The 15,139-nt window shown below is 37.9% G+C and overlaps 1 protein-coding gene across 1 annotated transcript in view; it reads left to right on the top strand.

Moving 5' to 3' along the window:
• GREB1 (growth regulating estrogen receptor binding 1) overlaps positions 1-15,139 on the top strand; it is a 108,971-nt gene that overhangs the window by 72,498 nt on the left and 21,334 nt on the right. The window contains exons 16-22 of the mRNA XM_037392688.1: positions 666-858; positions 1,462-1,598; positions 2,937-3,276; positions 4,827-4,942; positions 5,647-5,840; positions 7,682-7,771; positions 9,811-10,427. Of these exons, the coding sequence (XP_037248585.1) occupies positions 666-858; positions 1,462-1,598; positions 2,937-3,276; positions 4,827-4,942; positions 5,647-5,840; positions 7,682-7,771; positions 9,811-10,427 (1,687 nt within the window). The remainder of the gene's footprint in view (positions 1-665; positions 859-1,461; positions 1,599-2,936; positions 3,277-4,826; positions 4,943-5,646; positions 5,841-7,681; positions 7,772-9,810; positions 10,428-15,139) is intronic.

The following is a 15,139-nucleotide window of genomic DNA, read 5'->3' as shown; positions in this document are numbered from 1 at the left end:
CACACAACCAGTTTCTGGAGTTACTTACCTCTTCCTGGTAGTAACAGAAGAAGCTTGCAGTGACTAGGCTTGTGATTTAGTCACTGCAGGCAAATGCCAAAAATTAAATAGCATAAATTTGCACTGAAGTTTTACACTGGAGCACGGAATCGACTGTAGGTGTTCCATGATAGTGGCACTTGCCCTAACAATAGCTATTCTTCCCTTTCACAAAAACTCTATCACAAGTAGTTTCCCTCTGTTTTTCTGTCATACTGACTTACTGTCTATCATTTTCTATCTTGATTTTTGTCGGTAGGCATTATATTTTCTGAAGCGCAACACTAACAATCTGGCCAAAGTTACTACAGGACTATTGTTTATTAGTAACTTGCAAAATATCAGCTTCCCTTCATCTTTTCTCTCTCATATTGTGGTAGCCGTAAGAGACTGGTAATTTTCTAGCTAGGGAGCTTATCAAACTTACAGAAATTTTAATCTGCAGTGAAATAATTTGCATTTCTTTTCCCATCCTTCTAAGCAACAAAAGCAGGGCAAAGGATAGAGTCCTAAGTTCCTTGTATGTGTTTAACTCTGATTTTGTATCCAGGTTAAAGCTGTTCCACTGGACACAAATGTTCCCTCGTGCTGATCACTTTGGAAGGTTTTGGGTTTCTTTTTTGCAGTGCTATGCATAGCCTTTATCCTCAAACAGAAGTGTCCACAGGACTTGTTGATAGACTGTTGAACTGCAGGGAGGTGAAAGAGGCGCCAAATATTGTGACCCTCCACGTGACTTCCTTCCCCTATGCACTGCAGACACAGCATACTCACATCAGCCCTTACAATGAGATCCACTGGCCTTCTTCATACAGCAATGTAAGACAGATGCTTTGAGGTGCTTTTGTGAGCTTTTCATAAGGTTTTTTACATTTACGTACTTGACAAACCTGTGGAGGCCCCATGATTTCTGTAAACAAGAATGACATTCGCATGGCATCTTTTTCTTGTTCAGTTTGTGGCAAGTTCTTTTTCCCTTTGCTTGTCCTGTCAATTCTTGTGGGTTTTTTTGTTGTTTTTTTTTTCTTTTTTTGCTTTTATATCTTCTATAAATGAGTAGCTCTTATAAAAATCTTTGAGCTACATAAATGGAAATCATCTAAAATCTCTATAGTGCATTATTGCATAAATATATGTACAATACCTGGATTTTTTTCATATGTGTGCATATTTATTCCGGACATAGCTGTTCTGTCTGTGTATGTGTATATGTGAGGAAAGAGAAAGAAAGAAACAAGGGAAAATTGGGTCAAACTTCTTTCAAAAGAATTGTTTCTTTCTCTCCGTATTTTAATACACCTGAGTAGATGTATGCTTATTAGAGAATATGATTGCAAACTTATGAGATACCAATGGTTAATCAGTTGTAAATTACTGATTGATAGACCTTACCTTATATTTTTATTGCTTCATTTGCTTTAGGGTGTAGATTTATACCATGAAAACAAGAAATACTTTGGACTGTCAGAATTCATTGAGTCCACCCTCTCTGGACATAGTATTCCACTGCTCCGGTATGACAGCTCTTTTGAATCAATGGTCACGGCTTTGGGAAAGAGGTATGGTACCCTCCTTTGTTTAACACAGGAAATTTAGGAGGTACATTCTAGCAGAATCAGTTACTAGCTAGAAGCCTGGTTCTTTTTTTTTTTTTTTTCTTGCTGTCCCACAAATCAGCTGCATATGCAAGGGCATTTCACTCATTCTGATTTTCTCCTTCCATCTTTTTTGCATATATTTGGCCTGTAATCTAACCAGTCTAGGCTGCCTCTTACTGCAAACATGCACACTGTTTAGATCAATTTAGAGTGTGTTCTTGTTGTGACCTTCTATGTTATAATAATCTAAGTGTGCATCATCATGTAATTTCAAATGTGTTATTCCTTTCGTTCAATGTTATCGCTGGTTAACCCTGACTGATTTTGATGTATAGCATTTGTGTATACTGCACTTGGACCACAAAGAGAAGTAGACATATCACTGTGGTTTGTACAATTAAATTAGCAATAAAAACTTCAGAGCATCATCAGAGCTTGAAAATACATCATCCGTTTTCTGTAGTTCCCGTGGAGCAAGTCTAGAATCACTGCAAAAGAGCAGTGGCACGTTATGTGCATGCATACGGCTGTGGATGAGTTTTTTGGGATCTGTGAGAAGAATGAGACTGGACAAGTAAAATCTTGTGAGTCTGTATTGCTAACTGGGAGACTGAGCACATCCACGCTTAACTGCTGGGGCTTGCTGCAGCGTGCTTTGGAGCTCTGATCACACACATCAGGCACTTTTCTGAGCAGGCCATGGCTCCTCTTTTTACTGTGCACCTGGGTTTCATTGCTGTGAAAATCAGAGCACAGGGAACTATTGCATATCCATGTCTCTGCCTTCCATAGACTGGGGATTGAGATGGTGTACCTAGGTTTGGGAACTTGAGAATGCTCATTAGATGCTGCCTACGTATTCAGTCCTCTTGGAAACAAAAGTAATAGGGTTCACAGCTTCAGTAAGAAAACAAAAGAAACACCCCACCCCACTCCTGCCCCTTAAGAATAATGCATAATGAAGAATACCATTCTTATTGATGAGAAAATATAACTTTGATTGATGATATTACAGAATGCCTTAGCAAATATTCTGTGATAAATTTTGTAACAGCAGTAAAGCCTTGGTAACTTCAAGTGATGTAACCTTACTGGACTACTTACTTAGTAAATCTTTACTAAGAAATGGAGAGACAACATCAGTTCTGATTGTGAAACTGCAATTTGGTGAGATTCCATTGTATAGTAGATATGAAGAATTCTTTACGGGAGAAAACTTGAGTTTGCTTTCTTTTGTAAAAGTTACCTTTTCCACTTTAGTTGTTAATGCTTCACTATTTAATTCATCATTTATTTCAGGTTCCCCAGATTACACAGTGCAGTGATAAGGACTTTTGTCCTCATACAACACTACTCTGCAGCTATGATGGCTGTGTGTGGTCTTTCTCAGATGAAGAATTACACCTCAGTTGAAACTCTGGAGATCACCCAAAACCTCATAAACTCTTCAAGACAATGTCCTAGTGGTCATGGCCTCATGGTAGTGTTGAGAATTCCATGTACTCCACTGGCTGCTGTGGCATATGAACGTCTGTATAATGTAAGGGAAAGACTAGCCCTTGAAGATAACTTTGAAATAATCCTGGGAAATCCTAATTCTGGAATCACAATAGGGAAGCACTTTGTGGAGCAACTAAAGGTAACTTGCAGAATGACATGGGCTGGGAAGCTTCAATAGATGGGTAGGTGGGGAGACTTTACTGGTGAGAGTTATGGTCATGAGTTGAAGTGTGGGTCTTACTGGTAAAAATAACTGCCATAAGGAGCATGACTCTCATCTTTTAGACATACTGTTTGTGAGAAGACCTCTACTGTCCTACCTCTGATTAATAATACTCAGTGGAGTATTAACCAATTTGACTAGAACTTGACTTTCATCAGCAACCTTCCCGAACGACTGACCTGCATTTAGCTACAGGGACCATGAACCACAAGGAAAAAAGCCAAATAAAGTTGTCACAGTTTAGCAGAACTTTCTCACAAAATGATCATAGTGCAAAAAGATTTTAACCAGTGACCAACTGAGAGTTACATTATTCTTATGACCAGCAGGTGGCATGAAGGCACCAAATCAGTGATGCTGTTCATGAGTCCTAGAGCATCCCGGTATTCACAGCTCAGGACTTTATGCTTTCTGGACCATGTGCTTGTTTATGAATTAATTTATATCCTTTAGGTCCTGAGTCGTGGGTCATCTGTTTAACAAAATAAAATTGATACTCCTTTGCTTTTCATAAAATTACCATCATCTGATCACCAAAGCAAAAATGTATTTACATTTTAGGATCGTGTAATATATATATGGTATACTCTGTACTGATTAAGTACGTTAGGTGTAGTCTAAGATGTAATTAGATGTTAGATGATGTCGTTGGAGATCCAAGGCCTAATGCTGACCTCATTCTGTTATAAATTAGGCATAACTTATTCTGAAGTATCAGTGTAAGTTCTGAATCACATCCTGGTTATCTTCTCTGACATACATAATAGTGGTACATGTACGAATGTCAGAAGCTGAGTTGTTGTATGGTTGGTCCTACAGTGTAGTCCTTATCTGTAGATAAGTCTTACAACAGAAATGACTGACTGCTGTAAGTAAAGCAGTATAGCCTGATGTGAAATGGTCGAACAATAGATCTAGTTGTCAAACTCATGAAGTTATCAGGAAAACTGACAGCTTTGGAGGAGAGCAGGTGTAGCAAGTGAGGACAGTGGTGTGTGTGTGCTAAACACTTCCAGCTTTTCCCTATTCCTCTAAGGTGAAAAAATCTCATTCCTAGCTCATTTTCTTGCTTGGACTCAGACATCCATACATTATTTGCCATGAGAAGCAACCCTCTGCACTCTACTCTCCTCCAAAGCTCCTACTCTACTGTCCATTGTACTGTATCCACTCTACTTGTTTGTGCCCTGGCCTCAGTGCTGCACAGCTGGGAAGCTGGAAGGCTTTTCAGGCTGGGATATGCTAGCCCAGTCTCCTCAGATTTACAGCAGGCAGATTGCTACGTACAGCGCTCTAAGAATTCTGCAATCTACCTATGTTGAAATTGGCTCTGCTCTGTGGTTTCCCTTCACGGAAAATCCATCCACTATAAAAAATTGATTCATATAACGGATGATGAAAGTATATATTTTTGTATTTTTATGTGCCACACAGATATGTCCAATAGTGTTTCTTGCCTTATACAGATCTGGCAGAAGATTGAAGATGTAGATTGGAGGCCACAGACCTATTTGGAACTAGAAGGTTTGCCTTGTATATTGATATTTAGTGGTATGGATCCACAAGGGGAGTCTTTGCCACGGTAAGAAGATCCAGTATTTTCTCAGTGGCAGTTTTTTATCCATCACTTACCAAATAGCTAAAGACTAACTGTGTAATCACTTGTGGGAGAAGAAAACAGATTTCAGTGTCAAGATGTTTCTTTTCCATTTCTCAGCAATTTTAATATCATAAATACAAAATCCATATTATTAATAATAACCTCCTGTTTGTAGCAAGATATAAATAGCTCAGAAAATATTATGAGAGTTGTCCCAGTTTAAAGGAGAGTATAAGGGTATGTAAAAAATAGTATACTTTAAATATCTTAAGGTACTTGAGACATCTGTGTGATGCAGGCATTTGTGCTACAGGATGTGTGTAGAGATCAGTGCCTTCTGGAATGGCAGCTGGAAGCCATCCAGGATGCCCTGGGGCACTAAATGCTTTTGTATGTTCAACTGAATCCCATTCTATGCGGTAGGTTTAGAACCCAAATGATTATTCTTTTTCTTATGCTGATGCTGATGTTCAGTGCACTGGATTAAGCTGCATAACTGGATTAAGAAAAAGAGAAGTGGATGCACCACAGTGGTAAACTTAATAAGCACAAAAGTTATATTGTGTTCTATCTCATCCATAGTTTAAGCAGATCATGAAAAAATTCCCATTTGGCTGTGTTTGTAAAAGAAATACAGGAGTAGATTACAGTGAGTTTTCATAGTAGCCCCTCTTGTTTCTCTCCAGATCACTGAGATACTGTGACCTACGTTTAATAAATTCGTCTTCTTTGGTAAGGACAAACTTGGAGCAAGAACTTGGTTTGGCAGCATACTTTGTGAGCTCAGAAATTCACACAGAGAAGGCAGTTGTGAATGATGCATTAGAAAGTGACCCAGAGAAACTAAGCAGCACTGATGATGAAGAAATAGCGACGGAAGGTATTATTAGTAGTGATAATAAAAGAAGCTGTAAAATGATTGAGTTGTATTAGAAAAAGAAGGATTGTGTGGCTGCCTACTAGGTGAGGGTTTCTGGAGTCAGCCTTACTGACTGAGCTCTGCTCTGCAGTTTTACTTCATCTCATTGAACCTGCGTTTTCTCACCCTCCCTGCCCAGGGGCTGCTGCTGCTGTGGTAGCATTTTTAACTTTTGCAGTCTTGCTGCTGCATCTGTTCTCTTGCTCTGTTTTTTTCACCCCCTTGTCTCCCCTCCCTCCTTCCCTTCTTTGCCCCATATGTTCAGGCTGCTGCAAAGTGGAGCTGGAGTGGGTACATCCAGTGGCAGTCACTGTTTGGAGTGCTGTGCTGTGTTGCCCTCCCTGCAGCAGGGAAGTGTGTGCTTTGCTCTCTGGGAAGCACTGACCCGATGCCCTCCCTCACAGCAGAGCCAACTTCACCTAAACTATCCCTGACTGATGCTGTCCAACCTATGCTTACATAGTGACAATGATGATGATTCCTTCCAAGGAAACTGTCTATAGTACAGCTAAGTAGTCTCTAGTTTGTAAGGTATTAAGTAGTATGGCTAGAAAATAAATCTGAACATAGTAACTTCTGAGTGCTCCTTGAAAATGACCGTGAATTCATGAATGTAGAGTTGGTGAGTCTATAATTTCTTAAAAGAACAAGTAAGAACTTTTCCATGTGTAAACAAACAACAATAATTTATTCAGGAACTGTTGGAGGGGTTTTTTGAGTGATAGTTGATGGGCATTATCGGTAAGTTCTTTGCATTTTTCTTTACTGTCTATTGTGCCTGTAACTATGGAAGACAAGGGACTTTTATCCCTGTAGGTTATTTAAATCTCAAACTGTTTGCCTCCATTTCTTTTTCTGTACTGTGAGGAGGAAGAGAGCTGGTTACTGTTCAAATTCTCATGCATTGATAATAAGGACAGCAGAACAATTCTTATTCATTGAAAGTAAGGCTAGCAGAACAAGCACAACAAAAATATTTGCCTTAATCAAATACTTATTTTTCATAGAGGAATGATATACCTGAGGTCATACTCAGACTGTCTACGATAGAGGCCTATGTTAGATGTGACAAGCACTTCTGTCCACTAGTTTTTCAGTTTGTTTTAGTTGAAATACGCCTGGGTTATATGCAGTATGCAGTCTGAGTCAAATGGGCACTAAGTTGTTAGGCGTCTAAATTGTAAGGCAGCTTTCCTAGTCCATGAAGCACAGTATGTTCCTCCAGAGTCCAGTTCAGAGCACCTGAGATAGCCTTACAGTCTAAGTACTTATGTCTCTCTGCCATGGTGAAACTGTAAAGAAACAAATGTTTTAACTTAGAAGCCTGAGCTAGAATCCTCAAGTGAATACCCTTGGTGGCTGTACAAACAGGGATTTTCATCACCAAAAGCTGAGATACAGTCTGGCCATGAAGCTGTATGGGGTAGGAAGTAATTTCATAACATACTGACAAAGCAGTTTGTTGCCCTGTTGGTTTCCCTGACGCTGGGTTAGTGAGGAAAGCAAGACACAGGTAGAAAGAGACGATGTGGTTGAGGCATGCCTAGGGATTACCAGCTTCTGGCTGCAGCGCTGATTTTATGAAGCTGTTGAAGCTTAGCATAGTTAGGTTAGACCACAGGCTGATCCAGTGTTGCATGGTAGGCACAGATACTCTCCATACTGAAAGCAGTGTCAGAATGAGGACAAAACCCACACAAACTGTTGTGTACTTTTCCCTGCTTTGACAATACAGCTGTGACTTCTTACAGGCTTAAAATGTATTTTGGTTATGTTTTCCTGTACTACCATTCATGAAACAGGTTCTACTTCAGAAAAAAGAAGTCCTATGAAAAGAGAAAGATCTTGTTCCCATGACTCTGCATCTTCATCTCTGTCTTCAAAAGCTTCCAGTAAGACCTTACGATCATTTCTATTAAGTTACATTTAAGACATAAAAGATATCTTTTATTCAGCTTATTAGATAAATAATAAAAGGCATGAATCACTATGGTTTTGATAAGGCCTATTTTAATGGGATCACTAGAGATAAATTTAAAAAAATAAGGCTCAGACTTCTGAAATATAAAAAATCAGGTATTTTCTTGCTTGAAAAATAGTCATAGGTTGGGGTGCCTAAACCAGGCACTTCTTTAATGTGTGCCACTGAGGTATGAATCTTCAGTACTGTGACTGGAGATATGACAATTTATGAAAAAGAAAACATGCCTCACATTTTAAAAAAATCTTTTTAAAATCTGTAGGAGAGAAAGAAAGCTCATCCTCATGGATATTTTTACCTTTTTGGTTTTGCTCTGAAATGTTCACTCATTAATTCTGCATCATTTGAAAGCTATTTTGGAGATGAAAAATTTTTTAAACCTTTGGTTCCTTTTTAATCTGCAGACTGACATAGAAAGCATGAGGCAATGTTGAGAACTACTACAGCTTTTTTGTCTGATAAATATCTTGACATGCTTTTTATGCAGATAATATTAAGAGAAGAGTTGAATAGAAGTGGAGAATATACATTGTACCATAACATCCTAGAAGCTGCAATCTCACACAGCTTTTTAAAACACGTTTTTTGCCAGTGACAGTAAATGATCTCTTCGATCTAATTGTAGTTTTCAACATGGTAACAGGCATATTTGGCCCATGATTTCTTTTCCACAGGCACAGTGGTCATTACATTAGGAAAAAAAGCCTGAAAATATTTGGATAAGCTTCAACACTTTCATTTTCAAATTTCTTTCTTCTCTAAAGTTGGGCCGCTCATCAGTTCCACAGTGTCCATGTGGCCTGTGGCTTTGTGCCTCAATTTGCCTGGGGTTAAGGAAATCTTTTGTCCTTTATTTTTTTCCCCGTGCTTTTGGATATTGGTATTTTGAGGGATGTCACAGTGGTTTTACTTGAAACCATTCATACTGCTAGTGATATTTTTGTATTTATTGCTAATGTCCTTTACTGGCTACTTTAGATTAATATGCAGCTAGAGTATATCTCTAGCTATTTCTTGAGGCCAAGAGAAAATACAGACTTTTATTAGTTCAAAATGTGGAATTCTTTTGAGAACCAAGACTGTTGTTTTCACCATTGAGATAAAAGCTGTTTTTATTTGTGTTCAGCTTCAGACAGGTTTTCCTAGTACTGTCTGGAGACTGATTCCTCAACCAGTTCTCAGTCTACTCTGAAGACTCTGAAGTATTTGCATCTCTTTGGAATTCACTAAGCATTAAAGATGCTTAGAACTGCTTAAAATGAGGCCTAAAACTTTCAAGAAATCTTAGTAACTAGAATATATAAGGTAAAAATATACCACTTTCAGAAAATCAGCAATTAGCTGTGGGATATATCTACATGACCTATTCAAGGCCAACACTGATGAGCTCAGTATGTGCTCTGAGCTGACCAGCTGCTGTGTGAATGCACTAATGAATTATGTAGCACCAGAGACTTGAGAACCAGGTTTTATTACATCAGACTAAGTGCTGTGGTGATGCAGACACGTGTCAATTCAGAGCTGACTCAGAGGACTGTTTCTAGATGTCAGTCTGTGTCTGTAGTCTGGTGGGATAATAGCCTGTGAATATTATTTTCTTACACTCTCTTAAATGATGGTTTTGGTAATTTTGTATCTGTCTTGAGTGATGAAAGTATCTGATGAGTACTTCAAGCAAAGAATGGATGAGAGAAGTAGAGGACAGGACAGTCACTGACAAGTTTCCTGTGAACTTCAGTACTTTAAAAGCCACTTTCTGCATTGAGGTGAATACTCCAAACTAGTCCCATTATGACTTCCAATACAAGAAAGATGAAAGCAAGAACAGGAGCAGGATTGCAATGTTTGATGGATACTCTATCCAAACGATTATTTGTTTTGGTTTTGTTTAACTATGGCATTGACTAGTAGAGATAATTGCATTGTATTGAAATAAGAATTTTCTTCTAGTTACAGCATTCTGCAGTGAGCCATCTCCTCCTTTAATAGCAGCAGCAGATACAGCAAAATCCCCCCACCAAGCGCTAAGCAACAGTGCTGAAGAAACTACAAATAACTATGAAAGGCAAAAGCAGAAAATAGACAAGGGGGCACAAACAACAATCAGCAAACACTTGCCAGTGGTAACTGAACAGCTGGATATAAAACAAAACATAAAAAGTGCACAGATTTCCATCACCTCATCATCTTCCTCACCTTTCTCCTCCTCTTCTTCCTCCTCTGCACCTGCTCATAACTCCTTCATCCTACAGACCTCTCAGTGCTCCATGACCAAAGCATCAAAACAGCCTCCCATAGTTTTTCTGCCCAAACTGGTTTATGATATTATTACTTCTACGGATAGCAGTGGACTTCCCAAATCGTCTTCCCTTTTGCCTTATCATTCTGTTATGTGGGCAAGTTCTTTTCGTCCTCTTATGAGTAAGATGATGACTTGCACGGAGCAGTCTCTATACTACCGCCAGTGGACAGTTCCCAAGCCAATCCATATGGACTACAACAACAGAAATGAAGGCAGAATGGACACGTTTCACCCAAGGAGGCTGCTGCTGAGTGGCCCACCACAGGTGTGTAATAAGAACAAGGTATTATCATCGATTTATTTTGTTTAATTTTATCTTAATCTCAGAAAAAATAGATTAGATATTATTACTTATACTTGAAGGTTTGTTTTTTTTTTTTGGTGGAGAATAAGCTGCTTATATTTTATTTTCTAATCACTTCTAATAAAATAATGTTCCTTTCTTTACTATTAGCCTGAATTAAAAGACAATGAAGTTACAGCAATGTTCATTGTCTGTTAGTCTCTCTCCATTAAAATGTTTTAAAAGATAGTTTGCTCAAGAGATAGATTTTATGTATGATTTCAGTTTGTTAAACTTGAATATGCATTTACATTTTAAATAAAGATCAAAGATCTTCACAAAACCACTTTCTTATGATCAATCTGAAGACACTTAGGAGTTTGTAATTAAGTTTTCTTTGTTTCTTCCACACAGCAGACAGAAATAGAAGCTGTTGTAAAAAATACATGCAAGAAGGCCAGTTCAACATTAGCAGAACCATATTTACAAGATGAGTAGCTCATCCAAGAGTTTTTAAATTACTTTGAAAAGATATGTGGAAATGGGTATAGTCCTAAGAAGTTCCTTCTTGTCTAAATTCTTTAAGAATGTTTAGCACTTATCTCTGAGCAAGGTATCTACTAGTTCAATGCATGTTACGTGCTTAAGGTAATATTGTGCCTCTCATGTTCTGCTAAGGGTATGAAACAACAAGGTAGGAAGAGACACCATGCCTAATGAGAGCATATATATATATATATGTCCTGTGAATCTCAGAAGTCAGAAAGGATAAATCCAAACCAAGACAAAGACTCGTGTTTCCAGTTGCTTTAAGATCAACCCAAAGAATTAATCTAAAGGAAGTTATTTAACTTCCCACGCGATCCACTTTTCTACGCCTATCCATTGCAAAAGGAAGCTATACATTGATGTTTGTTAAGTGATGGTATTCCATTGTACATCTGAATTTATGGTGCAGTAGAGTAGAAAGAGCATAAATGGGCTTTTCATATTGGGACTTCCTGCAAATGTTACTATAATTCATAAAGGATTCCAGAAAGTACTCTGATGAGAAGTTTTCACTGTCCATTCCTTTGATTGAAATCATCCATGTTTGCCAAAGATTGAGGTATTATGTGATCAAGAAACTGAACTTCATACTCAGCTGCAGCATAGAAACAAATACATTCTGGCAGAAGGATGATGTTCATTGCTATCTCAAGGAAAAACACAGGCTTTGACAATTTTTATTAGAATTTTATATGCATACACATCAAACCCCACAATGGTACTATTCCCAAAGCCACCCTAAATATCCCGATTAGCTGATAAGTAAGTATTTCTTTGGTATTTATTTGGGTTTGGGTCACAAATGTAAGTCTGTGATTCTCAGAAGTCATTCAGAGATTTCTGAGAGCATACTACACACCTGTGAGAAGGTTCTGATGCTTCACATATTTGCTTGTTGCCATTTAACTGATTATAATTGAAAAGGCAGCTTATTTATTCATTGACTTCATTCCAGGGTATGGTATTCACCACTTTTTATTATCAAACCTACATTTTTGCAAATATTGAGTAGGACTTCCGTTGACCCTCTGCACAGCAGCAAATTTCAGCCTTGATATCACTTCTTTTACTTGAAACTTCATCTCTTTTCCAGCTGTCTCCACAATGCAGGTTATTTCCTAGTCTTGCATTGGGTCATGCAGTTGGATCAGTTTCTAAAGGACACTGTCCACAGGTGTTTATTCATTTTATATTCCTCAGTTATTTCTGACGAATATACCTGTTTCATACAGAACAAATTCATATGCATTAAATTAGGAGTATCATGTCTTCTTCCTAAGTATCAAAATCTAGGGATTTATATTCATTTCAGTATGTGGATAAAGTAGTTTTGCTTCCTTCACTATTTTAACCTCCCAAAGTACTAAAAACTCCTGTAAACCAAACAAAAAGCTGTAAAAGTATGCTGAACAGATATAGGCATAAACAAAATCAATTATTAGACAGCATCTGTCTGAGTGTTAATAATATCTGAGTCAAAGCATAAGACTGCCAGAGTACTATATTTTCAAAAATTAGGAAGTTGTTGTTTTCTTTATCAGGCAGCAATTCCTTTACTAAAATTCAAATCAGGAAGCAATTGGTTAAAATGAAAAATATGAAATCAACACAGGAAGAAAAATAGGCACATTAGTGAACCAAAATTATACTTCTCACTGTCAGGGTAATTCATAATAAAATACACTCACCCTTCTCTCACATAGATTTTTACCCTCACTACTGGTCAAAATGTTTTGCTAGAAGACTTGATGCATTTTTACAAGGACACTTAATGACTTCAGAAGGCAATAGATGCATTATTTTTACAAGAGGCTTTAGGAAATGCAGCAAAATCTGGATAGACATAGAATAAATCCATATATTTATCTGTAAGTTAGCTCACATCATCGAAGTTAAGCCATTGGTTAGTGAGTATGAATAAATATGCACCACCACGAACAACATGTATCTTATCGATGGCTAGAAATCTAGTCGCTAGTGCACCCAAGAAAATGTCTGTAAGGAAGACTGAATTCACAAAAAATACTTTTCTTAGAAATGTTCATCTTAAAGTTCCCCAAACTGCAAATCAAGGTTTTGTACCTTTGGTTTTTAAGTGGATATTACAACTTGAACTAGCATTTTCCTTAAGCATGGAAGCTGCTCATGGGCATGCTCAGTCCTGTGGCACTGCATCCAGAAATAAAGCAAGCACAGTTTAAGACACTTTTTAAGAAAGAAAACTGCTGCCCATATTAATTGGTTTTCCTCTACTATTAAAACCTTATTACATTGCGCTTATATACCGTTCAGCTTATGTAAGAAAAATATCAATAGGAAATATTTAATATATCTATTGTTAGCTGTGTTGTAAAGAAGGTAGCAAGTGGAAACAAGGAGAAGAGCCAGCTCCCTGTGGACCATCAGCATGTTTTCTGTGAACCACCACTGGTTTGCAGACCACAGTTTGAAAAGCACTGTCGTGGTATGTGAAGAACTATCTCACCTGGAAATTGAAATAGAAAAGCATTATGGAATTATTTCCTCTTTTGACATCTTTCTCCAAATGTGAAGACTGAAATCAGATGATACTTTATAGCAACATGTAAGAATAAGAAAGTACTTCGAGTGGTCCTGGTGTCCAGTGTCTGGAACAAGTCAAAAAAAGGGAACGCATTAGTGTTTGACCTGCTGCAACAGCACTTTTGGATGTCACTGCCGTGCATAAGTGTGGAGGCACACACATAATTTCTCTAACTGGGATATCTCAGATTCTTAGACAGTTTGTTTTCAGCTTATATTTGATATCAATAGCAAGCACAGTTCAGTGGTCAAAATCTTTGGAGAGATTTCCACTTCTCTTAGGCATTGTATGTCGTTGACACAAAAAACTAGACCTTCAAACCTCTTGAATTTTCTGAAGGAGGAATTTGAATTCATATTGCTTCCTCTTGCTCAGCTACAGCTACACACTTCATGGATGAATAGCTGCAGGTTAAACATATTAGTATTTTATGGGCCAAATCATCCCTTGCACTAAGAATGAAAATAGAAACCAAAACACGAAATCTTTGCAGGTCCCAAATTCCTTAGTTATCATAGGTTTTCACAGGATGTGAGATTTTTACTTCTTAGTCTTCTGGGATTTTTTTGTTCCAAGTCTGACTCATCAGACTCCTGTCTTTCAAATTCAGGTAGATAGAAACAAATTAGAGTAATACTTAGATTAATTAGAAATATTGGCCCCTGAGTGCCTTATATGTTAAGGCACTACTACTGTCTGTAGTAGCAGCACACCTCATGTACATTTTGTTTCAGGATAATATCATAAAAATGCAGCCCAGTTCCAGGTTCCTTCATTTTTTTAATCTGTTTGCAGCTTTTGTGTGGAAAGCAAAGGCAGGATATGGAGGAAAACGCCGTGCTGATAGTACTGCCTTAGCAGACATCATCATTGTTAATATATCATGCTTCAGCCCAGAGTCACTGATTAGGATTAACACAGCGTTGTACTTGTACTAGGCTACAGCCCAATCATGTATCCAGTTTAAAATTTCTTTGCAGATACTCTATTTTTTTTGCAGTTGGAACATGGAGGATGGGCAAATATAGGGCTTTATGCTTCAAAATTGTACATATCTTGCTTGCAGGAACTCTTTCCAGCTACCTATGATGCCCAAACTACCTACAAGAAGGGTACTTGTCACAGCACTCTCCAAACTATGAAGCTGCAACAAGGTCTTTTACCATCTCATACCAGCACACTCTTCATGCAGTCCCTCTGCTGCCTTCTCCTCACCTCTCCTCATCCCAGGCGTGCATTCTCTCTCTCTCTTCTCTCTGCTTCTGGTACTGACAGGCAGGGCAAGCACTCTTTGGAGAGATGTGGAAGCTCTGATAATTGACAGCTATTCAGTATTTTCAAACAGACACTCTGTGTAGTTCCATTTTGGCTAGAGATGGTACATATAGAAAACAATACAATTAATTTTAAATGTGAATTTACCTGTCTGGGCATGCTACAAATTAATTGTTTAAGGTTCTTCCCTTCTGGAGTAAACATTGTTTGTAAATGAGAATTCATTCTTTTCTTATTTTCTTTTTGAAAATCTTCTCAAAATGACCTGGAAAAGATGTTCTCTATCTCACCAATTCATCTTTTTTCA

Source organism: Falco rusticolus, chromosome 6 (assembly GCF_015220075.1).
Source record: "Falco rusticolus isolate bFalRus1 chromosome 6, bFalRus1.pri, whole genome shotgun sequence".
Lineage (NCBI taxonomy): Eukaryota > Metazoa > Chordata > Aves > Falconiformes > Falconidae > Falco > Falco rusticolus.
This window is presented reverse-complemented; position numbering and strand designations above follow the sequence as displayed.